Here is a 19,322-nt window from a genome sequence, read left to right on the forward strand (position 1 = left end):
CAGGGAGACTTCGTGGAGATGGTGGCATTGGGAGTCAGATCACCTACACTGGAGCCCTGGCTCCACCCCTGGCAAGCTGCATAATCTTGGGTAAATCACTTGACCTTTCTGGGCTTTAGTTCTAGAAGTGTCTTACTCTACAAGGTGTGCTTTGAAGGAAGTGAAGAGTGGCCTTCCCCTGGGCTACCCAGGTAGCTGAGAGCTCTTGGTGTCCTGGGAAAAGCAAGCAGGATCACAGGACTATAAGTGGGAAGGGACCCGAACTTTTCGCCTCCCTTCATGGTACAAATGAGGAAGCTGAGTTTCCAAGTGGAGAAGTGACTTAAGAGGTTTTGTGCAGAAGGATTTGCGACAGGATTTTGGTTCAACACCCCTCCCCTGCTCACTTCTGAAGATGGGGAGAATAGGTGACTCCCCTAGGGCACCCAGCCACTACTGAGCCGCGCAGCCAGGGGAGGCCTTGCCTCACTCACTCCCCCAACTACCAGGCTGTTAAAAGGAGCTTTGCCTTTCTCTCCCAAGATGCGCTGCTGCTCTCTCAGCTTCTTCTCTGCCTCCAGTTTCTCAATGACCTTTGGGAACAAACACAAAACAAAGAGGGGGCCACAGTCAATTCCTCCCAGCAGGTTTACAGCTAACCAGGTAGGGCTGCCCCAGAGCCATACACTCCACTGTTATTCCCACCCTTCTGGGGCTGGGGCCTTGAGGGGACCCAACCCTGTATCTTGCCCACATGGTGGTGGTGGGGTGGGCCAAAAGTCCCCCAAGAGTGTACCAGCAGCCTGTCCTCCTTCTGGTGGCAGCTGGGAATGTCACCTCTGTCTATTACCCTGGGCAGCAGCAGGGGAGGCATGAGGAAAGTGGGATATAGTCAGGAAAACCAGATTTGCTTCCCACCTTGGATGCTCAGCACACAGGTAAGCCTAGATAAGTTATTCTCTTTCCCTGAGCCTCAGGGTGCTCATCTATAAAACGGGTGCAATGATCTTGTCCTTGCATGGCGCAGGGAAGGCGTGGAGCCTCTAGAAAGCTAACCCACGGTTATGTTTTGGGATGCAGCTAACGCAGTCCTCAAGGAGAAAAAAATCATATCCTTAAAACTATATATTAGCAAAAGAGAAAAAAATGAGATTCATGAACTGAATATGCATTTAAAATGAGAAAATAAACTAAAATAAGCACAAAAGAAAAGATATTAAAAATTAGAGAGAAATAGGTGAAGTAAAAAAACAGACATGAATAATCAAACTAAAAGCTGGTTCTCTGAAAAGACTAATGAAATTGATAAAACTCGTAGCTAATCTGATTAAAAGGAGGAGAGCAGAAAATCAGATCAATAACAGCCAATGAGCAAGGGCAAATCGCAGCAAAAGCAGAAGAAATAAAAAGACTTAGAACACAGTACGCACAGCTACACTCCAACAAAACTGAGAACACAAACGAAAGAGAAAGACCTTCAAAAATCTAAACTACCCAACTAGGAGAAGACCTTAAGAGAGAGTCTGAATAAGCCAATCTCAGAAAAGGAAATCAATCTGACAGGTACAGGCTCTGGAAACCCTCCTGAACTCTCCTTGAACCTTTCCAAGAGGGTCGAGTCTCTGGCTGATAGCCTGAGGCTATAATCCTCTCAATGCCCAGTCGCCCAATTCTCTGCTGCTCAGCCCTCTGTTCTCTCTTGCCTCCGGGTCACCCTGGCCATTTCCCTTTCTTGATCCTATCTAGACCCCAGTTCTTTGTCCAGCCTTTCGACCTCCAGTCACCCATGTCTACTAGCCAGTCCCATCAAGACCCTCCCTAGAACACTCCTCTAGTCACCTTCCCACAATCTTACTTGTATATAAGATCCATCCTGTTTCCATTAAAGTGGCCTGCTTGCATTAGCGATACAAATGCTTTGATTCTTTGAGTCTGGCCAATATAGAAGATTTGTTTTAATAAACCTTGTCTTTTGGCTGAAAGAAAGCTTGGGTTGAGGGTTGAATTCATTCAGGCAGGACCAGCATGTCACTATTTCAGGATCCCAATACCTCTATACCTCAACAGATCTGGCTGTAAAGGAGCTACCAAATTAAAACAAAACAAAACAAAAAGCCTCCTGGTCCTGATGGATTCACAAAAATTGCATAAATCTTTTAAAGAACAAATAGCACTCATATTTTTACAAATTATTCTCAAAAACTGAGAAAGAAAGCACCCCATTAGATTCTTCTTATAAGACAAGTATAGTCTTAATACTTAAACCAGGAAAAGAAAAACATAGAAAGAAAATCACACGCCAATATAATTCATGAACATGGGTGTGAAAATTTTAAAACAAAATCTTATCAAACAGACCACCGTGATTTATCCAAAAAGTAATTCATTATGATCAAGGGAGATTTATACGAGGAACGCAAGAATGATTCAATATTAAGAAAACAATCAACATATTAGAAGACAAAACATACAAAAACCACATGACCATCTCAACAGATGTAGAAAAAACCTTTGACATAGCACAGCACTTTTTAATGCTAAAAACCCTACAATTCATAGGCATAGAGGGACCTTTAAATATATATATCAAAAGAAAGCACCACATGCAATGGAAATACACTACAACTTCTTTCAGTAAACATGGGAGTGAATCAGGGAAGCCCAGTCTCTCCGCTGTTATTTGCTATGGTTCTAGAAATGCTAGCAATCACAAGACGACGTGGAATGAAAGGAATAAAGAGAAGCCAAGAATAAACAACACTGTCCTTGTTGCCATGACAGGACGGCTCACTTAGAAAGTCCCAGGGAATCAGCAAAGATACTAACTGGGACAATAACAGCTCCTGCAAAGTTGCAGGCTATAAAATAAACCCTTAAAATATAATTTCCATATAGTAAAAACAAAATACAAGAAGGGAAATTCCATTCCAAATAACTATCTGAGGATCAACTGCCCAAAGCACACAGACTTGTATTGAATCGATAAGAAAGGGCTGCTTAAGGAAATAAAGAATAATCTAAATCAGGGCTGGGGAACCTGCAGTCTCAAGGCCACATGTGACCTTCTAGGTACTTAAGTGCAGCCCTTTGACCGAATCCAAACTTCACAGAACAAATCTGGATTCAGTCAAAGGGCTGCACTTGAGGACCTAGAAGGCCACATGTGGCCTTGAGGCTACAGGTTCCTTACTCCTGAAAAGAGCTGGAGGAATATATTCAGTGTTTATGGCTAGGCTGTGCCAATATAACAAAAACAACAATATTACCAGAATTAATTTACACTTAAGGCTATGCCAATCAAATTACCAAAAGAATACTTTATAAAATTTGATAAAATAACAAAATTCATTACAAAAAAAGATTTAGAATATCAAGGGGAATGATGAAAAGGAGTGAGAAGAATGGAGAAATAGCATTTTCAGACCTCAAACTACATTATAAAGGAGCAGTTACCAAAACTATCTGGTACTGGTTAAAACACAGAGATGGATTCATGGAAAAGATGAGACAAGGGACATTCAGAAACAATAGAACTCAATAACCCAGTGTTTGATAAAGTGGAAAATATCAATTATCTAAGGAAAAATTTCCTCTTTGATTTAAAAAAAAGAAAAAGAAACTTTTGGGAAAACAGAAATTTTTCTACCAGGAAAGCCCGGCAGAAATTATGCTTCGACCAACATCTTTTACCACACTCCACAATAACAATGGATACCTGGCCTTATTGTTAAAAAAGAACAGAAGAGAAACAGGCCATCTACTGCTCACAGATCTGGGTAAAAGACATAATTTTAGTCAAACACAAGATAGAGGCAATGTCAAAAGATACAACATGTAAAATTAATTACTCAAAACTGAAAAGCTTCTGCGTAGGAAGGAAGTAGTCAAATGGGAAAAAATATTTGTATCAAATTTCTCTAATAAGGGGTTGGAATTCAAGATATAGAAACAATGCATAAAGACATATGAGACTAATAGTCATTCCCACTAGATAAATGATCAAAGAATATGAATGAACAGTTCTCAAAAGAATTACAAATAATTCACAACCACAAGAAAATAATGCTCCAAATCACTAATAAAATAAGAAACGCAAATCAAAATAACCCAGAGGCTTTACCTCACTTCCTGCAAAATGGATAACAAGACAAGTCAATGCTGGAGGGATTGTGGGAAGAGAAACCGTGATATATTGTTGGTGGAGCTGTGAAGTGGGACAACCACTTAGGAATTATGCGGATAGTGACTACAACGTCCATACCTTTTGAACCAGACTCCATTACTGGACTTATACCCCATGAAGTTGTCAATAAGAAAAAAGTCCCCATATTACTCCACATTATTTATAGCAGCACTTTTTGTGACAACTAAGAACTGGGAATCACAAAGTAGATGTCCATCAATTGGGGACCAGCTAAATAAATTGTGATAACTGAGCCAAGAAAAGAATATATGCATTAGCTACAACAATGTCATTAGAAAGAATGAGACAACAACAAAAAAAAAATCAAAGGTAAATGTAAGAAAATTATAAAGATCAAGTGAAGAGGTTTGAGAAGACACCTCCTCTGGAGGAGAGAGGGCCGCAGATATTACACATTGCACATTTTTGGACTTTTTCAATATATTGATCAGGGAGGAGGGGGGGGAGGGGAGGAAGGATTTATGAAGCACCACCATGTACACACCAGGCACTACACTAACCACTTCACAAATATCATCTCATTTGATCCTCACAACTGTCCTGGAAGGTGGGCACTATTACGCAGGAGGGGGAGGAAAGTCACATAAGGGGACCAAGTGTCCCTGAGCCTGGCAACACTAGCCGTTCAACATGGGTCTTCTGCCTTGCAGTCAGTCCAGCATGCTTTCTCATGACCACACGTTGTCATGAAAGCTGGACCACCGCAGAAAAGAGGAAGGGACGCCCAGACCTTGAGGACAGCCCGGACACAAGCGGCTAAGATGACTGTGTTTTTCATGGCTGTGACTCCTGCCTCCTTCTTGCTTTCTACCCTCCTCCAATGCCTCTTCCAGGAACAGAGGAGCCCTGAGAGCCCATGGGTCTTGCTCATGGAAGGTCACTATCCAGCAAGGACCAGCTGGGCTAAGTTGGGGAGGCTCATTACTAGAAGCTTCACCATCCAGGAAGGATGCGTTCTGTCCACAGCAAGTCATGAAACTACCAAGGTGTAGAGAGTGTGAGGTTCTGAACATGTGCCCTGAAGAGCACTGGTACCACCAGTAAGCCCAGCATCCACAGTGTCCTGAGACACAGGGTGGGTTCAGGTGATTCAGAGGCATAGGCATCCTCAGAGATCATCTAGTACCATCCCCCTGGGAGGCCCAAGGAGGTAAGAGACCCGCCCAAGGTCACTGGAGCAAGCAGCAGTAGGGCAGTGGCTGGCAGCAGGAGCTGCCCTGCTTCCCTTCTTGGGATGTCCTGGCTTCCCCTCTGAGCATCTCTGAAAGCCTGATTAACCCCTCCCCCCCCCCCCCCCAGGCTCTCGTTCTCACTGGAGCATCACACTGGGACTGCCATGTCTGTTGGTCCAACACAGGCCTCTTTATTCTCTTTCAGCTGAGTCACAGCTGGGGTTAGCAAAGATGTAATTACAAGACAAGAGGAAAGTTTACCACCCAACACAAATAAGTAACAAAAATCAGAGTGCCTGACAGTACCACTGGCCTGGGCCAATATCAAGTTTTTGAGTCTGACGTGGTCTGGTCCTGAGACCCCTTTCTAATCTCCTCCCAAGACCCTTTCCCAGACCTCTTCCCAGGAGAGAGCCAATGGATGGCTATTGATTAAACTGCCCCATCCCATCAGCCGGTTTGGGTCTATACCAATGTTGGGGGAGGGTGAGAAGAGAATGACTCTTGCCTGTTATCCCTCACTGAATCTTCCCTTCTCTGCTTCCCTGCATGGAGAGCTAGACAGTCATGGAGATGACCCTTGCTTCTCTGGCTGGTCCAGCACAGGTCTGCTGATGGCCTATGTCTGTCCTCACCTAAGCCTCAGAAGAGCTCATTGTGAGGAGCTTGGCACATGGTTCCAGACACAGACTCAGGAATCCATTCTATTCAGGGGTAAGGAAAGGGCTGGGGACAAAATCTTTGGCTTCATTGGTCATAGAGGACTCTAAGGGGAGGAAAAGTTCTTCCACCAGTACAGGTTGGCATCTAGTTGCCCAAAGCAGCACTTCTTAAACTGTGGGCAACAGTAAAAGGTTTCTGAATGCACAACAACTAAAATCAAATGCGTAATGAATCCAAGGTGTTTCTGGCAGCCCTTGTCTGTGATGCCCCTGGTGACTTCCCTGCAGCCCTGGTTCTGAACATACTTTCCCTGAACATGCCCTCAGGCCACACAAGGTCCAACAAACACCACCAAAAAAGAAAAGGGGTCAAGAGCAGAAAAAGTTTAAAAAGCCCTGGCCTAGAGCACTCAGATTCATTAACTTGACCAGGGTTGCATGGCCTACATGTACCAGAGATAGAATCTGAACCAAACAACCATGCCATCCTGCTTCTAAGACATAAAAGGAATGGAACTGGTATCAATGGAGGCGGTGCCCAAAGGGAAGCTTAAAGAGTCCTCTGCCACAATAGCTCTGGCATGGGTACCTAGGGCCCCTCCTGATCCCACCCTCACCAGGATATTGCTGTGAATGCTGGTCTTGTGGAGTCTGGTCTTCAGGTCGATCTGGGCGATCTTTTTATTCAGCTTGCCCATGGAGCCCACGATGCACACTGGGAGACATGTCTGTTAAGGAGCCTCTTGGCACTGGAGAAAGCTGGGCATCCTTTCATGGGATTCAGGGCTGAGAGAAGCCTCCCTCAGACCCAGCCTGATCTAGCCCCCTTATTCAGCAGATGAGGGGACTGAGGCCCATAGAGGGGAAGGGACCTGCCCATGGCTACACAACTAGGGAGCTCATGACAGATCCTACGAACCTCAATGCTAGCTCTTCGGGTCTATCCTGGGGGAAGCCTCATCTTCCCTTCAACAGTTTGTTATCTGGCCTTTTCGTCAGTCACCCCTTCGAGGGTTTGACAGACTAGGGAGAATGAAAAGGGAAGAAGAGACACAGGGTTCCGTGCATTGAGTAGGAAGCAGATGGAGGGGTGAGTTTGGCTGCCACTGGCTGAGAGGGGAGGGGCTGGCAGGAAGGCTGGCTATGTGCATATTACCCCAAGGAGTCACCAGAGAGCTAGGACTCCATGCTGAGGTGGGGGGTATATTCAGAGGCAGGGTCCTGTCTCCCCAGGCTCAGTTTCCTCATCTGCACAGGTGGGATGGGAGTGCTACCTGAGCTGGAAGGAGGAGCTATGGGCAAAGCACCTTGGGAGCCTGAAGGGCCAGTGACCCATAAGCTCCCACACCTGCATCCCCCGTGGCAGGGCTCCTCAGGAAGGTCTAAGAGGTCACCCTTTCTAATGAGGTGAGCAGCTGGAGATGAGAAAAAAGAGGCGGAGGGAGCCTCTGAGGAGAGATGCTCAGAGACCCAGCTGGGAGCAATTCTCCGGAGGCAGCTGAGCTATGCCAGTGGGGTCACAGGCCCTCAGACCTCATCCTTCTAGCTCCCTCATTTCCCACATGAGGAGAACCACCTCACACTGTGTGATGAAGGCCCTGGCCCTAGAGCCCAGATCTCCTGCTTCCCAACACCAGGGCATTTTCCCATGGACTGGGTCAATGACTCCCTTGGGTTCCTTCCCATTCTATGGAACCCAGAAGGGAGAGAAGGGAAGGGAGAAGTGAAAGCCTGAGCCCTGCTCTCCTTAGGGGCCCCTTTCCTTGTTTTCCGGGGTCAGGCTCTGGGGTCCTGAGGTGGGGGACATCACCAGAAGATACAAGGGGGGTTCTGTTTCACTCGTGTCTTTATTTCTTCATGCTTTTTGTGCCTCTCCATGGGTGCAATCGACAGTACATCGTCCAGGGGGACCATGGGGACAGCATTGAAGTTGATGACCTCCATCATTCCGGCGCTGAGTGGCATCTCTGCTCCCGCACATGGACAGAAAGTCTCTGTGAAGATCAAAAATGTAAACAAAGAGCCTGCCTCCCCCCAACACCATGTTCTCTGATCCACCAGCTGACAGGAGTCACAAATAACTCAGGACCATCTGGGGAAACCAGAGGGTGGGAAAGACCAACCAAAATCCATCTGCTCAGGAGAAGCAAGACAGATTCCTCAGACAAAGGACCCAGCAGATGTTAAATGAGCAAGCCACTTTGGCTCCTTAAGGGAAGCCCTGTAAAGGGAGGTCTGGGGGCCCTTAACATCATTCTTTCAAGATTTACAATGCCCCTGCATGGCCAACATAGTATAGAGGCACAGGGTCTGGGTTCAAGGCTTCTTACAAACTATGTGCTAGGGGGAGACCCCCCCCCTCAGCTTTCTCATCTGCACAATGGAGACAACATTGGCCTCACCCATCTTACAGGGCTTTGCAAACTAGCTGTAAAGTCCTGCAGAAACAATAATTATTACTAATCATCAGAACCAGCCTTTATATAGCACCTACCATGCTAAGCCTTAGGAGAAGCCATGACAATTAAGAGCCATTATTCAGGGCCAGAAGCCTGAGACCCAGCCTGAGCCACGGTGGGTCTGGCTTCCCAACAGACTGACCTGGTGTTGTGTCTTCTCTCTCAGGCTATGGGGTGGTTCCACTTTGACTTCACATGCAGGGGCAGCTGACAGCACCCACATGGATTCACTTGGGAGAGCCTGGCATGAAGAGCTTGGTCCTCCAACTGGGAAAAGAGCCAGGAGACACCAATTTGGATCCCAGAGCAGACTCAGCTGGCTCGGTGACCGGAGACAAGCCCCTTCCTCACTCTGGGCCTCTGTTTCCTAATCTGTATAATGGGGACATTAGGCCTGAAGATCTCTAAGATTTCTTCAAATTCAAAAAATCTGAAAAAGGCAGAGAAGGTGAAAGAAGGTAGCAAGACATTAAAAGTATGGTCTGTCTTCTCCCTGGCCCCTGGCTCTGAGGCAACAGGGCTTAGTTTGAGAAATGGATTTGGAGACAGAAGTGAATTCCCTGTTATCTACGCATCATTGTGCTTTTAGCCCTTTCTGGGGACAGTCTGTCTGGGGAAACCTGTGTGGCCCCTTCTCAGAATCATGCTCTTAACGCATAGGATTAGAAAAGAAATCTAAGTATGCAACTGTTCTCCCATTCAAGTCCATGTGCACACTAGAAGGTTAAGTACCCTGGGCCAGACAGGCCCAGTTGCTCTCCTTCTCAGGCTGGGGGGGTGGGCTGTCAGTCCATAGGCCACTCACTCCCTACAGACGTGGATCAGTCCAGTCACAGCCCCTGTCCACGCCTTCTGACCTTTCTCTCAGGCAACGAAGCAAGTGAGGAGGTAGGCTGGTCCTGAAACACAACAGCACAAATTAAAAACCCAGATGCATGGAAAATCCCTATCTCTTATCACATAAAAATGCAACAAACAAAACAAGGTGATTTATGCAAATTGTGTTTCAGGGGCCTGTGGTGTCATTTCCCTAGAGCAGCAGATGTAGAATTGGAAAGGCCTGCAGTGTGCAGTGCACCTCGAGGCTCACATACTTGGGTGGAGTTGTTACTAGGATTTTGTTTTTTGTTTTTTCCATGGAAGGTGGGGGTAGAGGGTGGAGGGAAGGGGTTGGCCTTAGGGCTGGCCAAAAAAAAAAAAAAAAAGAGAGAGAGAGAGAGAGAACCAGAGGACTACTGAGGCATTTTGAATTTTAAATACATAGCAGAGAAGGCCAGAAGTAAGCTAAGCCAAGCAGGCTGGCTTTGATAGTAACATGTGGGATTTATCAAACAGAGAATTGTGGCATAAATCACCTGGCTCTGCTGGATGTCATTTTATATAATAAGGCTGATTTTATGTGCATTTGGATGGCTTTTTAATTTGTGCGATTATGTTTGATCATGACCCCAGCTATAAAGTGAATGGAGAAGCAAGCTGTCTCAAAGAGAAATCCTCAGCTTCAGGTACAATCCTCCTTTTATGTTCTACTTTGTATAGAGAAATGCCCATTCTACTTGGTGTAAAGATAACAGGTGTGTGTGTGTGTATGTGTGTGTGTTTGTGTGTGTGTGTGTGTGTGTGTGTGCAACCCTGTCATTTCATATATGAGGACACTGAGGCCAAAGTGTTGGTGGAGACTTACCCAGAGTTCCCAGGGTTAGCTGAAGGCCACAGCAAGGCCAGGGCCCATCTCCTGACTCCCCACTCTATCCCTTGGGCCCACTTCTAAAGGCCCTCCTAACCGGGCTCCATCATCCCAGGGAAACCAACCACTGCTCAACCCTCCATGGCCATGTCTCTTCTGCTGAGGACCCCTGCTTCCATCAGCAGGCCCCCTCTGGGGGCACTTTGGGAGGTTATCTGCACCCCCACCTCTGCAGTTGGATGGGGAAGAACCTTGTGCCTACTCCATGAGCTAAAGGGCAGACTTTGGAGAACGGCTGAGCCTTGTCCCACTGGGCCCCAAAGAGCAGACCTGGGAGCCATGGAGGGTGTGGCCAAGAAAAAAGCCCTTCCCTCCGATGAACTGGGCTGGCATTGACTGCCAAAGATAGAGGGGCTGTGCTCCCCTTGCTGGCCTGTCTGCCCACCACAGCCAGTACAGTGGGGGATGACTGTCTTCCAGCCCAAAAGTCTGTGATTCTGGCCCAGTCATTTTGTGGTGAGTCTAGACTGGCCCTCCCATTACACGGTCTACCCCTGGGCCCACCTGGGAAACTGTCCCCACAGATGTGGTAATAGGTGATAGGCCAGCTTCCCCTCCAGTGGCCCCCCACTACAGAGGCCCCACTATGGAGAGCCTCCCCACTATGGAGTGCCCCCTGTGAGGAGTCAGGGGGAGGTGGGGACACAGACACACGCTGGGACTTCCTCCTCATGGACAATTCCTGCTGTTTCTGAACAGATGCAACCAGCTCCAAGGAACCTTCAACAACATTCTGTCCAAGTCCTTTGACAGCTGGGGAGACTGAGGCCCTGAGAAAGGATCTGCCCCCAGATCCCAATGCTCCCATGGCCTCAGCCCTTCCTGTGCTCCCCTCTCCTCTCATCACAATCATTTTGGATCAGTTTTTCCTGAAGACTGTGGGTGGGCTGGCGCGCAGCCCCAGGTAGGTCAGGAGGAGAAGCTTATTCTAAGGGGCTCAGTTGACCTGGTATCACCCCCATGTGCTACTCACTCATGCATTCCACTGCCAGGCCTACTGGGAGCTGATCTAGGCTAACCCCAAAGAGTACAGACACCCTTGGGTCAACAAGGACCTGACTCTGGGGTCAGACAGTGGAAAGGAATGTCATTTTCCAAGGAGGGCTGGGTGTGGAAGGAATCCAATGACAGAGTGTTTAGCGCAGTGTGCAGGCACACAGTAGGTGCTTAATAAATGCCCATTCCCGGTGCAAACCCAACCCCCACACTCTGACTCTGGTTCATCCTCTGCTACTTACTTTTAACCAACCAAGTGATTTGTCCCGGGCCAGACTGACTAGTCCTGCGGCCTCGGCCTGTCGGGACACAAAGCTCTTGGTTCAACATTTAGTAAGCACCTACAATGTATGGGGCACAGAGCGGAGGCTAGATATCTCTGAATGGCAAAGCCCCACCTTACAAAGGGCTTCCTGTGGGCTCCCTCGGGGAGTGTCACTCATTCTATTAGAAGAAAGAGAATAAGCAGGTACTGAGCATTTACTGTGTGTCAGGCACCTGTACAAGGATTCTCGAAACAAGAAAGGGCCACGAGGGGTGAATGACTCGCCCAGGGTTACGCAGAATTTGAATTCGGGTCTTTCTGACCCCACTGCACCAACACATATTCACGGTGCCTTCGAGGAAGGTGGACACTACCATACATGGAGGCAAAGGAGAGGAGGCGGGAGATGGAATGTTGGAGGGTAGCTCCCGGGGCAGCCAGGTGATGCTGGGCTTTAAAAGTCGGCCCCGACCGCGTGCAAACGATAAGCTTCTCTGGGAATCAGCTTCACGCGCCATAAAACGGGGGTAAAGAAGTGTGTGCGCGTGTTGGGGTCTGAGGGGAGATGGGCCGTAAAGCGCGGCGCTGTCGTGAAAGGCGGGCCGGGCCTTCCGTTACCTGAGCTGGGCGGCGCAACTTGCCCCGAGGCCGATCTCGCCAAGGAGCGCTCGCCCTCAACAGAGCGTGCCCTTCGACTGCAGGCAGGACCCGGCGGGGCCGAGGGAGGGGGCCCCATTGGGGTGGGGCCGCCGGGACGGACGACCATCATGGTTCCGGCCTACTGTGCGTTCTGACGTTCCCATGGCGACCGTGCTGTTGGCCCTTCGCGGCCCCCGTCGTGCGCGCGACCGAAGAACGCGCACGGCTCCCGGCAGCCCCGCCCCCGCTGGGGTGGGGTGGGGGGGGTGTGCGCATATGTGCGTGCGTGCGCGCGCTCAAGCCCGTCCAGGAACGCCGCGTGGTCGTTACTATGGCGACCTCAGGGTCGCACTTAGGGGAGGGGCTATTGTTGGCATGCGGACGAGCGCATGAGCGAAGGGGGCACAGGGGAGAAGGGGATATTTTCCCGTTTCCGGGTTTGTTTCAGGGAGCATATCCGAGCTGACCCTCGCCATTTCATTCCAATAAAGTTAGAAGAATCCGACATCAATGCTGCCGGGTGCGTCTCTCTCCGACTAACTCCCGCCTCCCCAGCAATCTGCCCTTCACCCCCGCTCCCAGGCAGTGGTAGAGCCCGAGGCGGCGCTGCGCATGCGCCAGCGGCGGGCCGTTAGTCTGCGTGGTTCTAGGCCGCCCGGCGGAGCCCGGCAGGTACGTGTGTTTATTCTGTCTGGGCCTGGGTTCCTCTCTGTTTGTGTACGTGTGGTCCCTCCCTGGCGCCCTCCTTGGTCCAGGCACACCACAGGCGCCTAATTTGTGCGCGAGGAGTGATGGGTTTTCTGAGGGCCAGGTCTCCGTGTGCCCGTCGGCCAGGCATACAGTAGGCACCTAGTACATGCTCGTGGACTCTTTTGGCAGGCAGGCCAGCAGGCAGCCAGGTCCCAGAGACTCCAGGCACACACCAAGCGCTTCCCATTCATGTTGTCCGTGTAGATGAAGGCGGTGGAGCCGTGGGCCCCGCCTGCCTCAGTTTCCCCGTCTGTAATATGAGAATGAGCTGTTGAGGGGAAGATTGGCTGGGCGCGTGGTCGGTTCCCTTGACCCCGGCTCCCTTGGGAGCTTAGTAAGTGCTTGGTGAGTACTTGGTGCCCAGGGATCCTGCCCCAGTCCCGGCTCTCGGACCCCGGGTGCCGTCCCTGATACTTACGTGACCCGTGGCCGGCTTGTGGAATTCTGGGACCCACTGTCGGATCAGGGTCGGCCGCTCCTTGTGCCCATCCAGAAGGTCGGGGGATGTACCGGGAGAGTCGTTATCGTGGGTAGGCTGGGAGAGGAAGCCTCCCAGCCGAGCCTCCTGGTGAGGGCACGGTCCAGGGGCAGCTTTACGTACCTTGGACTGCTGAGTGTGGGGGAGCTATTCCATCTCCTGGCCTTGAGGTAACAGCCAGAGTACGTGACCTTTTAGGGCAAGGCAACCTTTCTGGGCCTCAGTTCCCTCACTGGTAAAATAAAGTCCCGACTCTCAGACCTCCAAGGCTTCTCATTGTCCTGGGCTGCTTCTGAGTAACCCTCTAATGATCCTGTGGGGTGAATGAGGGAAGCCCTTTAATCACTATCTTTGTAGATGAGGAAGCTGAGGCACAGATGAATGGCATGACTTAAGCCCTGTTCTTCCCTCTCCATGTTCTGTGCTCTTTTCCTTTTCTCCATCGTTTGCAAACATAACTCAGTAAGGCCAGTGATAGAGGGGCTAAGACATTCCTGTCCACCACGGGTATGGCGCACCCTTCCTGAGTGCCTGCTGTTGGGACCTGGAGATGATTCGTGAGAGAATGGAACTTGGCCTCACACCATTTGCTTTCCAGGATGGGACTTAAACAAAATAGAATAAAGCTCTCATGATGAGAGAAGTGGCCGTCCAGTTGGGGGGTTCTGGGCAGTGTGTCATTGTGACAGAGATCCCCCCGTAGTAGTCACTTAATGTCTCCCTGCGTTTTTCCCTCACCCTAGGAGAAGTTGGAGCTGTGCTGGGAGCCCACCAGAGATGCCTCTCTTCGGGAATACGTTCAGCCCCAAGAAGACACCACCTCGGAAGTCTGTGTCTCTCTCCAATTTGCATTCTGTGAGTAGGGGGAGGGGGGCAAGACTCCCTGGCTAGGCTAGGAGGTAGAGAGCAGATGAGTCCTGCCAGGCAGGCCCAGGAGGGCTGATCCTTGCTCAGAGGGCGTTGTCTTCAGATTCCATTTGTCATGTAAGAAAAGTGGCCTCATGCCTGCGTCCCGGCTGATTGATTAAAAACCAAACCAAACCAGTATTTATTATCCAGTTTTGTCACTTAACTCTGTTCCCCAGACTTGGTACCAAATGACTTTGACAGTTTAAACACTCATTCTGGGGAAAGGATCAAGATTTGCCATCATGGCAGATCTCCAGAATAGCATATTCCAGGACCTTGGTGTATTTCAAAGATGAGCGAGTGGTAGCAGCTTCTTTGGGACAAATACAAGAGGCCTCTCCTGATCCCCGGGGGACAATGTGCATTTTCTTGTCAGAATTTCATGCCAGGGATAGAGGCTGGAACCTGGGATTTCACTGGTGGAGGTGCTGGGCAGTAACTTGTGGGTAGTCTGTGGTCTCAGAGAGTTGCCTAGGGAGGGCATGGAGAAGTTATTAGTCAACCAAGGTCACTTGACCTAGATGTATCAGAAGCAGAACTTGAACCCAGATCTTGCTGACTCTGAGGCTGGTTCCTCATCCACTACCCCATACTACACAGCCTATAAAGAAATCAGTCACATAACTATAGTCCTGCTTGGTAGAAGTGCTTTCAGCAATCGCTAAAGTCCCATTAAACCCTTAAGATTCTGTGAAAAAAAGGTTAGTTTTTTTAAATTATGTTTTTCAATAAGTATTTATTTTCTGTCCCTCCAAGAGATAGAAAGAAAAAGAAAAAGTCCTTGTCACCAACATGCCTGGTCAAACCAAGTCAGTTTTTGCACTGACCACATCCAGGCAGGAGTATCCCAAATCTGTCCCTGCTTGGTGAGGAGTGAGGCAGTAGGCTTCTTCCCTGCTCACTCCATTCTTCAGTTCTCAAAGTTAAATTAGTTCTCACCTGTTTTAAGTTTGGAAAAGAAAAAAGGACCTTGATGAGGAGGAAATGCTCTACGGATAAAGGTCATGTCAATCAGTGAAGGTCACAAGGCAGGAAGCCCCTGAGGCATGCTTCTGACCTTTCCCCCCACCCCACCAGTGTCTGATCTGCCTCCAGCAGCTTCCTGGATAAGGGCACAAGGCAGCTGCAAAACTCTGGAGAAGTCATTCTCCCAATATGGCATGAATAAAATTGTAAGATCTCATCAGTGGCAAAGACCTTGGAGGTCATCCAGTTCAGCATACTGGAAATTCTCTTTACAACATCACCAGTAAATATCTATCTGGGCCACAGGAAACTCAGAGGCAGCTGGTGGTGCCATAGTGCACAGAGTAGAGCTGGGTCTAGAGTCTGGAGGACCTGAGTTCAAATGTGACCTCAGCCACTTAGTAACTGTGGGACCCTGGGCAAGGGCCCAAACCTCTCCCTGCTGAAGTTTCTTCTCTATAAAATGGGTGTAACTATTATTAACTCACTACCTTCCAAGACAGCCTGTTCCGTTCCAGCCTAAAGAAGCTTCCCAAAATCTACCTCATCATTTCCATTCATTGCTCATAGTTCGTGCAGTCCCTCTTCTGCTTGGTAAAGGGAGATGGTGTCCCTTCTCAGGCCTCAAATCTCCCTCCCCATTCCTTGGTCCAGTTTGGCATTGTCCTTCTCCCAGTGACCCTAGAACAGAACACTGCCCCTCCCCCCCAGCAAGCACCAAGAGGAGAGGAAGGACAGGAAGGAGAGGAGGGACAGGAAGGAGAGGAGGGACAGGAGGGAGAGGAGGGACAGGAGGGAGAGGAGGGAGAGGAAGGACAGGAAGGAGAGGAGGGACAGGAAGGAGAGGAGGGACAGGAAGGAGAGGAAGGAGAGGAGGGAGAGGAAGGAGAGGAGGGAGAGGAAGGAGAGGAAGGAGAAGAAGGAGAGGAGGGAAAGGAGGGAGAGGAAGGAGATCTGCTTGTCGAAACCTTTCTCCTAATGAGGAGAGTTGTTGTCTGTCCTTCATTCTTGAAGAGCATCATGACCTCAGGGAGGGGATGCCATGATTTGCAAGTGAATTGGATTGAAGTTTGCACTGTGCAAAGTCACCAGCCGCACAGCAAGACAGAGATCCAGAAGACTGGAGAAGGCCTTTTTAAGTTAAGGTCTTTCCCAGGTCTCAGTTTGACTGAGGCAGCACCCATTCCATGATGAAGACTAGGTAAGAAATGAGCCAAGGAATGGGAGGGGAAGACCCTCAGAGTTTCTTGCTAAAAAGAGAAAAAAAATAATTGCATTCACTTTGAGCCATCAGGCTAAAACAATGACCAAGTGGGACTTGGTCTGGGACATATTGTTGGCCAATCCATGAAAGCCAGAGTGATTTGGGTTTAAGGGATGGTTCTTAAGGAATAAATCTAGCTGTAACCCCCAGTATATCTTAGGGGGGGGTTTCCACAATCAGAATGTAGATTGCTATAGGCAGAGCACCCACGGATAAGGGTATGATCCCCTCTGTGGACAGAAGGGAAGGGGAGAGAGAGAAAGAGGGGCTGCGTTGGCCAGCTGGAGATGAGGAAAAGTAAGGCTTGGATGAAGGAAACTTTTTATCCATGGTTGACACAGTTGAAAAAGTTATTCGTTTGATCGCTAACCTTGTTACTCAGGAGACATCATTAACCGGCTCTGAGCCTCAGTGTTGTCCCTGAGAATAGAGTGATAATTCTTGGCCTGCTCTCATCTCTGTATCATGAGGACACGAAGGGATGGTGATGATAACAAAGCCCCGTCCAAGTGTCAGGTGGCCTAGGTGATGGCCAGCCACAGCCCTCCAAAGGCACCCTCAGTTCCAAAGCACTTTCACACATGTGAGACAGGCAGAGATCATTAGCCCCATTCTTAAATGAGGAAACAGACACAGGCTCACAAATTGCGGAACCAGGACTCCCTTTGAGGCCATGCTGAGACCATCTACTAGACCACCTGCCTTCCCTGGCAGAGTCTTTATGAAGTGCTCTGGGTACACCGGGCTCCAGGGCTCAGCACTGAGCTGGGCTCTGGTCTGTTTGTCCCCCACAGCTGGACAGATCCACGAGGGAGGTTGAGCTGGGCTTGGACTATGGGACACCAACCATGAACCTGGCTGGGCAGAGCCTCAAGTTTGAAAATGGCCAGTGGATAGCAGGTGAGAAACGTGGCTGCACCCTAGGGCCCCGGCCCAGGATGGGGGGCCCTCATGGATTCTGTTTCTCTTCTCCCCCAGAGTCAGGGGCCTGTGGAGGCGGAGATCGCAGGGAGGCCCAGAGACTGCGGAAGAGAAACCAGCAGCTGGAGGAAGAGAACAATCTCCTGCGGCTCAAAGTTGACATCCTGCTGGACATGGTGAGTCATGGGGCCTGGGCCCCCCAGGCATGGTGGGAGTCGCTGTGGAGGAGACAGACCTGGCTCCTGCCAGCTGCAGGCTGGGGGGAGGGTGAGCATGGTGCTCTCTACCCTGACATGCTGATGTGCTGATGCCTGTCCCTGAGCCCCACCCCATCACTGTTACTTTGTGGAGCCTCTGAGATGTTTTCCATTTCTGCTTTTGCTCCTGATACGGGCCTCAGTGGTCAGAAAATCTTCCCCTAGAGGCAGCTGCATCTTCAGTATTCCCCTCGCCCCCGTCGGGAGCCCATCTCTTGGCTTCTACATCCCCCAGACGAGTAGCTCCTTCTGATGTCTTCACCTGTCTCCATTCAGGAGGCCCCAGAGCCCTGGGGTCCCAGCATCCTGGTGATTCTTTCCCATGTTCCTTCCAGCTCTCCGAGACCACAGCCGAGTCCCACCTCATGGAGAAGGAGCTGGATGAACTGAAGAGCATTAGCAGGAGGAGAAAGTGATGTCAAAGGCGCCAAGCCTAGGAGTCAGTATTGAGGGTCAGGGAAAAGGGAGGGCTGGCCCTGGTGGACACGTCCTGTTGGTGGAAGACAGTGGCATGCAGGACTGGCTGGAGCTGTGCCTCTGGGCCAGGAGAGGTGGGGGCTCTGGCCTGGGCATCTGGGGGTGATGTGGTGAAGCAGCCCCATCCAGTGCTGAACTGATGGAGGGAAGAGCAGCCCCATGTGCCTTCCTTATGAGGCACGTGGTTCACATGGGTCCTCAGCTCTAGCCTCTGCCCCAGGGCCTGATCTGTCCCTCTCCTAAATTAGTAGCTTGGTGGCTTCAGCAGCTCATCCAGCATCTCCCTCCTCTGGCTGCTCCCAGGGCAGGGCTTTTTCTAGTTTTTACTATTTCCATTTTTATTAAAGGTGATTAAACCAGTCTTGTGGTGGCTAACGTGCTTCTGCCCCCACTGGCCTGGTTGCAGAGATTGGCCATCTCTGCACTTTGATGGCAGGTGGAACCAGAGCTTTGGTGGCACAGAGAATCAGGGAGACCACCCAGTGGCTTTGAGGAGGTCAGGGTATGACTTTGTCTCTTAGGAGCCAACATGGGGGAGAGGCTGTGGATCAAATCCGGGGCTGTGCCTTGTAGACTTTAAAGGACAACAGAAGGGCTAGATGCCCTCCTTCCAGCTAGGCCTCTAAGCTTCCCTGTCCACCCAGGGGAAGGGAAGGGAGAGTCAGAAACACTGCTGACCAGCTGCCACCAGGAGGCCAGAGGTGACAGTCCCCCAGCCCAGGCCAACCACTAGTTCTGCTTCCAGCGGTCATCTGCAGAGGCACCTCCACTCCCCACTCATTCTACTCTTAGGGCAGCTGACCTTGCTGAAGCAGCAGAGCACCTTTGTGGAGAGTCTGGCAGGTCAGGCTACTATGACGCTGACTGGGTACCCTCAGATCCTGATGGAGACAGCCTAGGAACCTCAGCCCGAGAGCCTTGGGAATGGCCACACTATCAACCCAGGGCCTTTCATCACCATCCTCGGAAGCCACCCCAAATTTGCAGCCTGGCAACACTGTAGCCGCAGCTCTGGAAGACCTGAAAGGGGTGTTCTTATCACCACAATCCGTGACTCTGGCCAGTTGTCCACCATCAGAAATGTGTCAGTGCAAATACTTACAGCAGCTCTTGTGGCAAAGAACTAGGTTGCCTGTCGTTTGGGGCGTGGCTGAAGAGGTTATGGTGTATGAATGTG

At 50.0% G+C, this 19,322-nt stretch overlaps 2 protein-coding genes across 11 annotated transcripts in view; one reads left to right on the forward strand and one right to left on the reverse strand.

The window, feature by feature from the left end:
• Window positions 1-12,398, reverse strand: part of FAM227A (family with sequence similarity 227 member A) — a 36,893-nt gene extending 24,495 nt beyond the window's left edge. For 3 of the 10 annotated variants that reach the window (XM_072656112.1, XM_072656113.1, XM_072656103.1), the window contains exons 1-6: window positions 12,103-12,395; window positions 9,282-9,375; window positions 8,619-8,906; window positions 7,838-8,011; window positions 6,635-6,732; window positions 509-572 (exon numbers count right to left, since the gene is read on the reverse strand). In XM_072656112.1, the coding sequence (XP_072512213.1) occupies window positions 509-572; window positions 6,635-6,732; window positions 7,838-7,982 (307 nt within the window). In that variant the 5' untranslated portion in view covers window positions 7,983-8,011; window positions 8,619-8,906; window positions 9,282-9,375; window positions 12,103-12,395. Of the gene's footprint in view, window positions 1-508; window positions 573-6,634; window positions 6,733-7,837; window positions 8,012-8,618; window positions 8,907-9,281; window positions 9,376-12,102 lie in introns of all 10 variants that reach the window. The other 7 variants (XM_072656110.1, XM_072656104.1, XM_072656109.1 and 4 more) reach the window with 7 other exon arrangements.
• Window positions 12,399-12,494: 96 nt separating this feature from the next.
• Window positions 12,495-18,505, forward strand: CBY1 (chibby 1, beta catenin antagonist). Its single transcript, XM_072656135.1, has 5 exons — window positions 12,495-12,795; window positions 14,095-14,206; window positions 17,285-17,390; window positions 17,469-17,587; window positions 18,004-18,505. The coding sequence occupies exons 2-5, from the start codon at window positions 14,129-14,131 to the stop codon at window positions 18,082-18,084; spliced, it is 384 nt and encodes a 127-aa protein (XP_072512236.1). The 5' UTR covers window positions 12,495-12,795; window positions 14,095-14,128; the 3' UTR covers window positions 18,085-18,505.
• Window positions 18,506-19,322: the final 817 nt, after the last annotated feature.

The sequence above is a fragment of the Notamacropus eugenii genome, chromosome 3 (assembly GCF_028372415.1).
Source record: "Notamacropus eugenii isolate mMacEug1 chromosome 3, mMacEug1.pri_v2, whole genome shotgun sequence".
In the NCBI taxonomy this organism is placed as follows: Eukaryota; Metazoa; Chordata; class Mammalia; order Diprotodontia; family Macropodidae; genus Notamacropus; species Notamacropus eugenii.

Excerpts from the sequence above, each read along its gene's own strand:
- CBY1 (XM_072656135.1), top strand. The coding sequence starts at position 14,129 with ATGCCTCTCTTCGGGAATACGTTCAGCCCCAAGAAGACACCACCTCGG. Across the intron at positions 17,391-17,468 it reads AAATGGCCAGTGGATAGCAG|AGTCAGGGGCCTGTGGAGGC; the intron begins GTGAGAAACGTG and ends CTTCTCCCCCAG. Across the intron at positions 17,588-18,003 it reads TTGACATCCTGCTGGACATG|CTCTCCGAGACCACAGCCGA; the intron begins GTGAGTCATGGG and ends TGTTCCTTCCAG.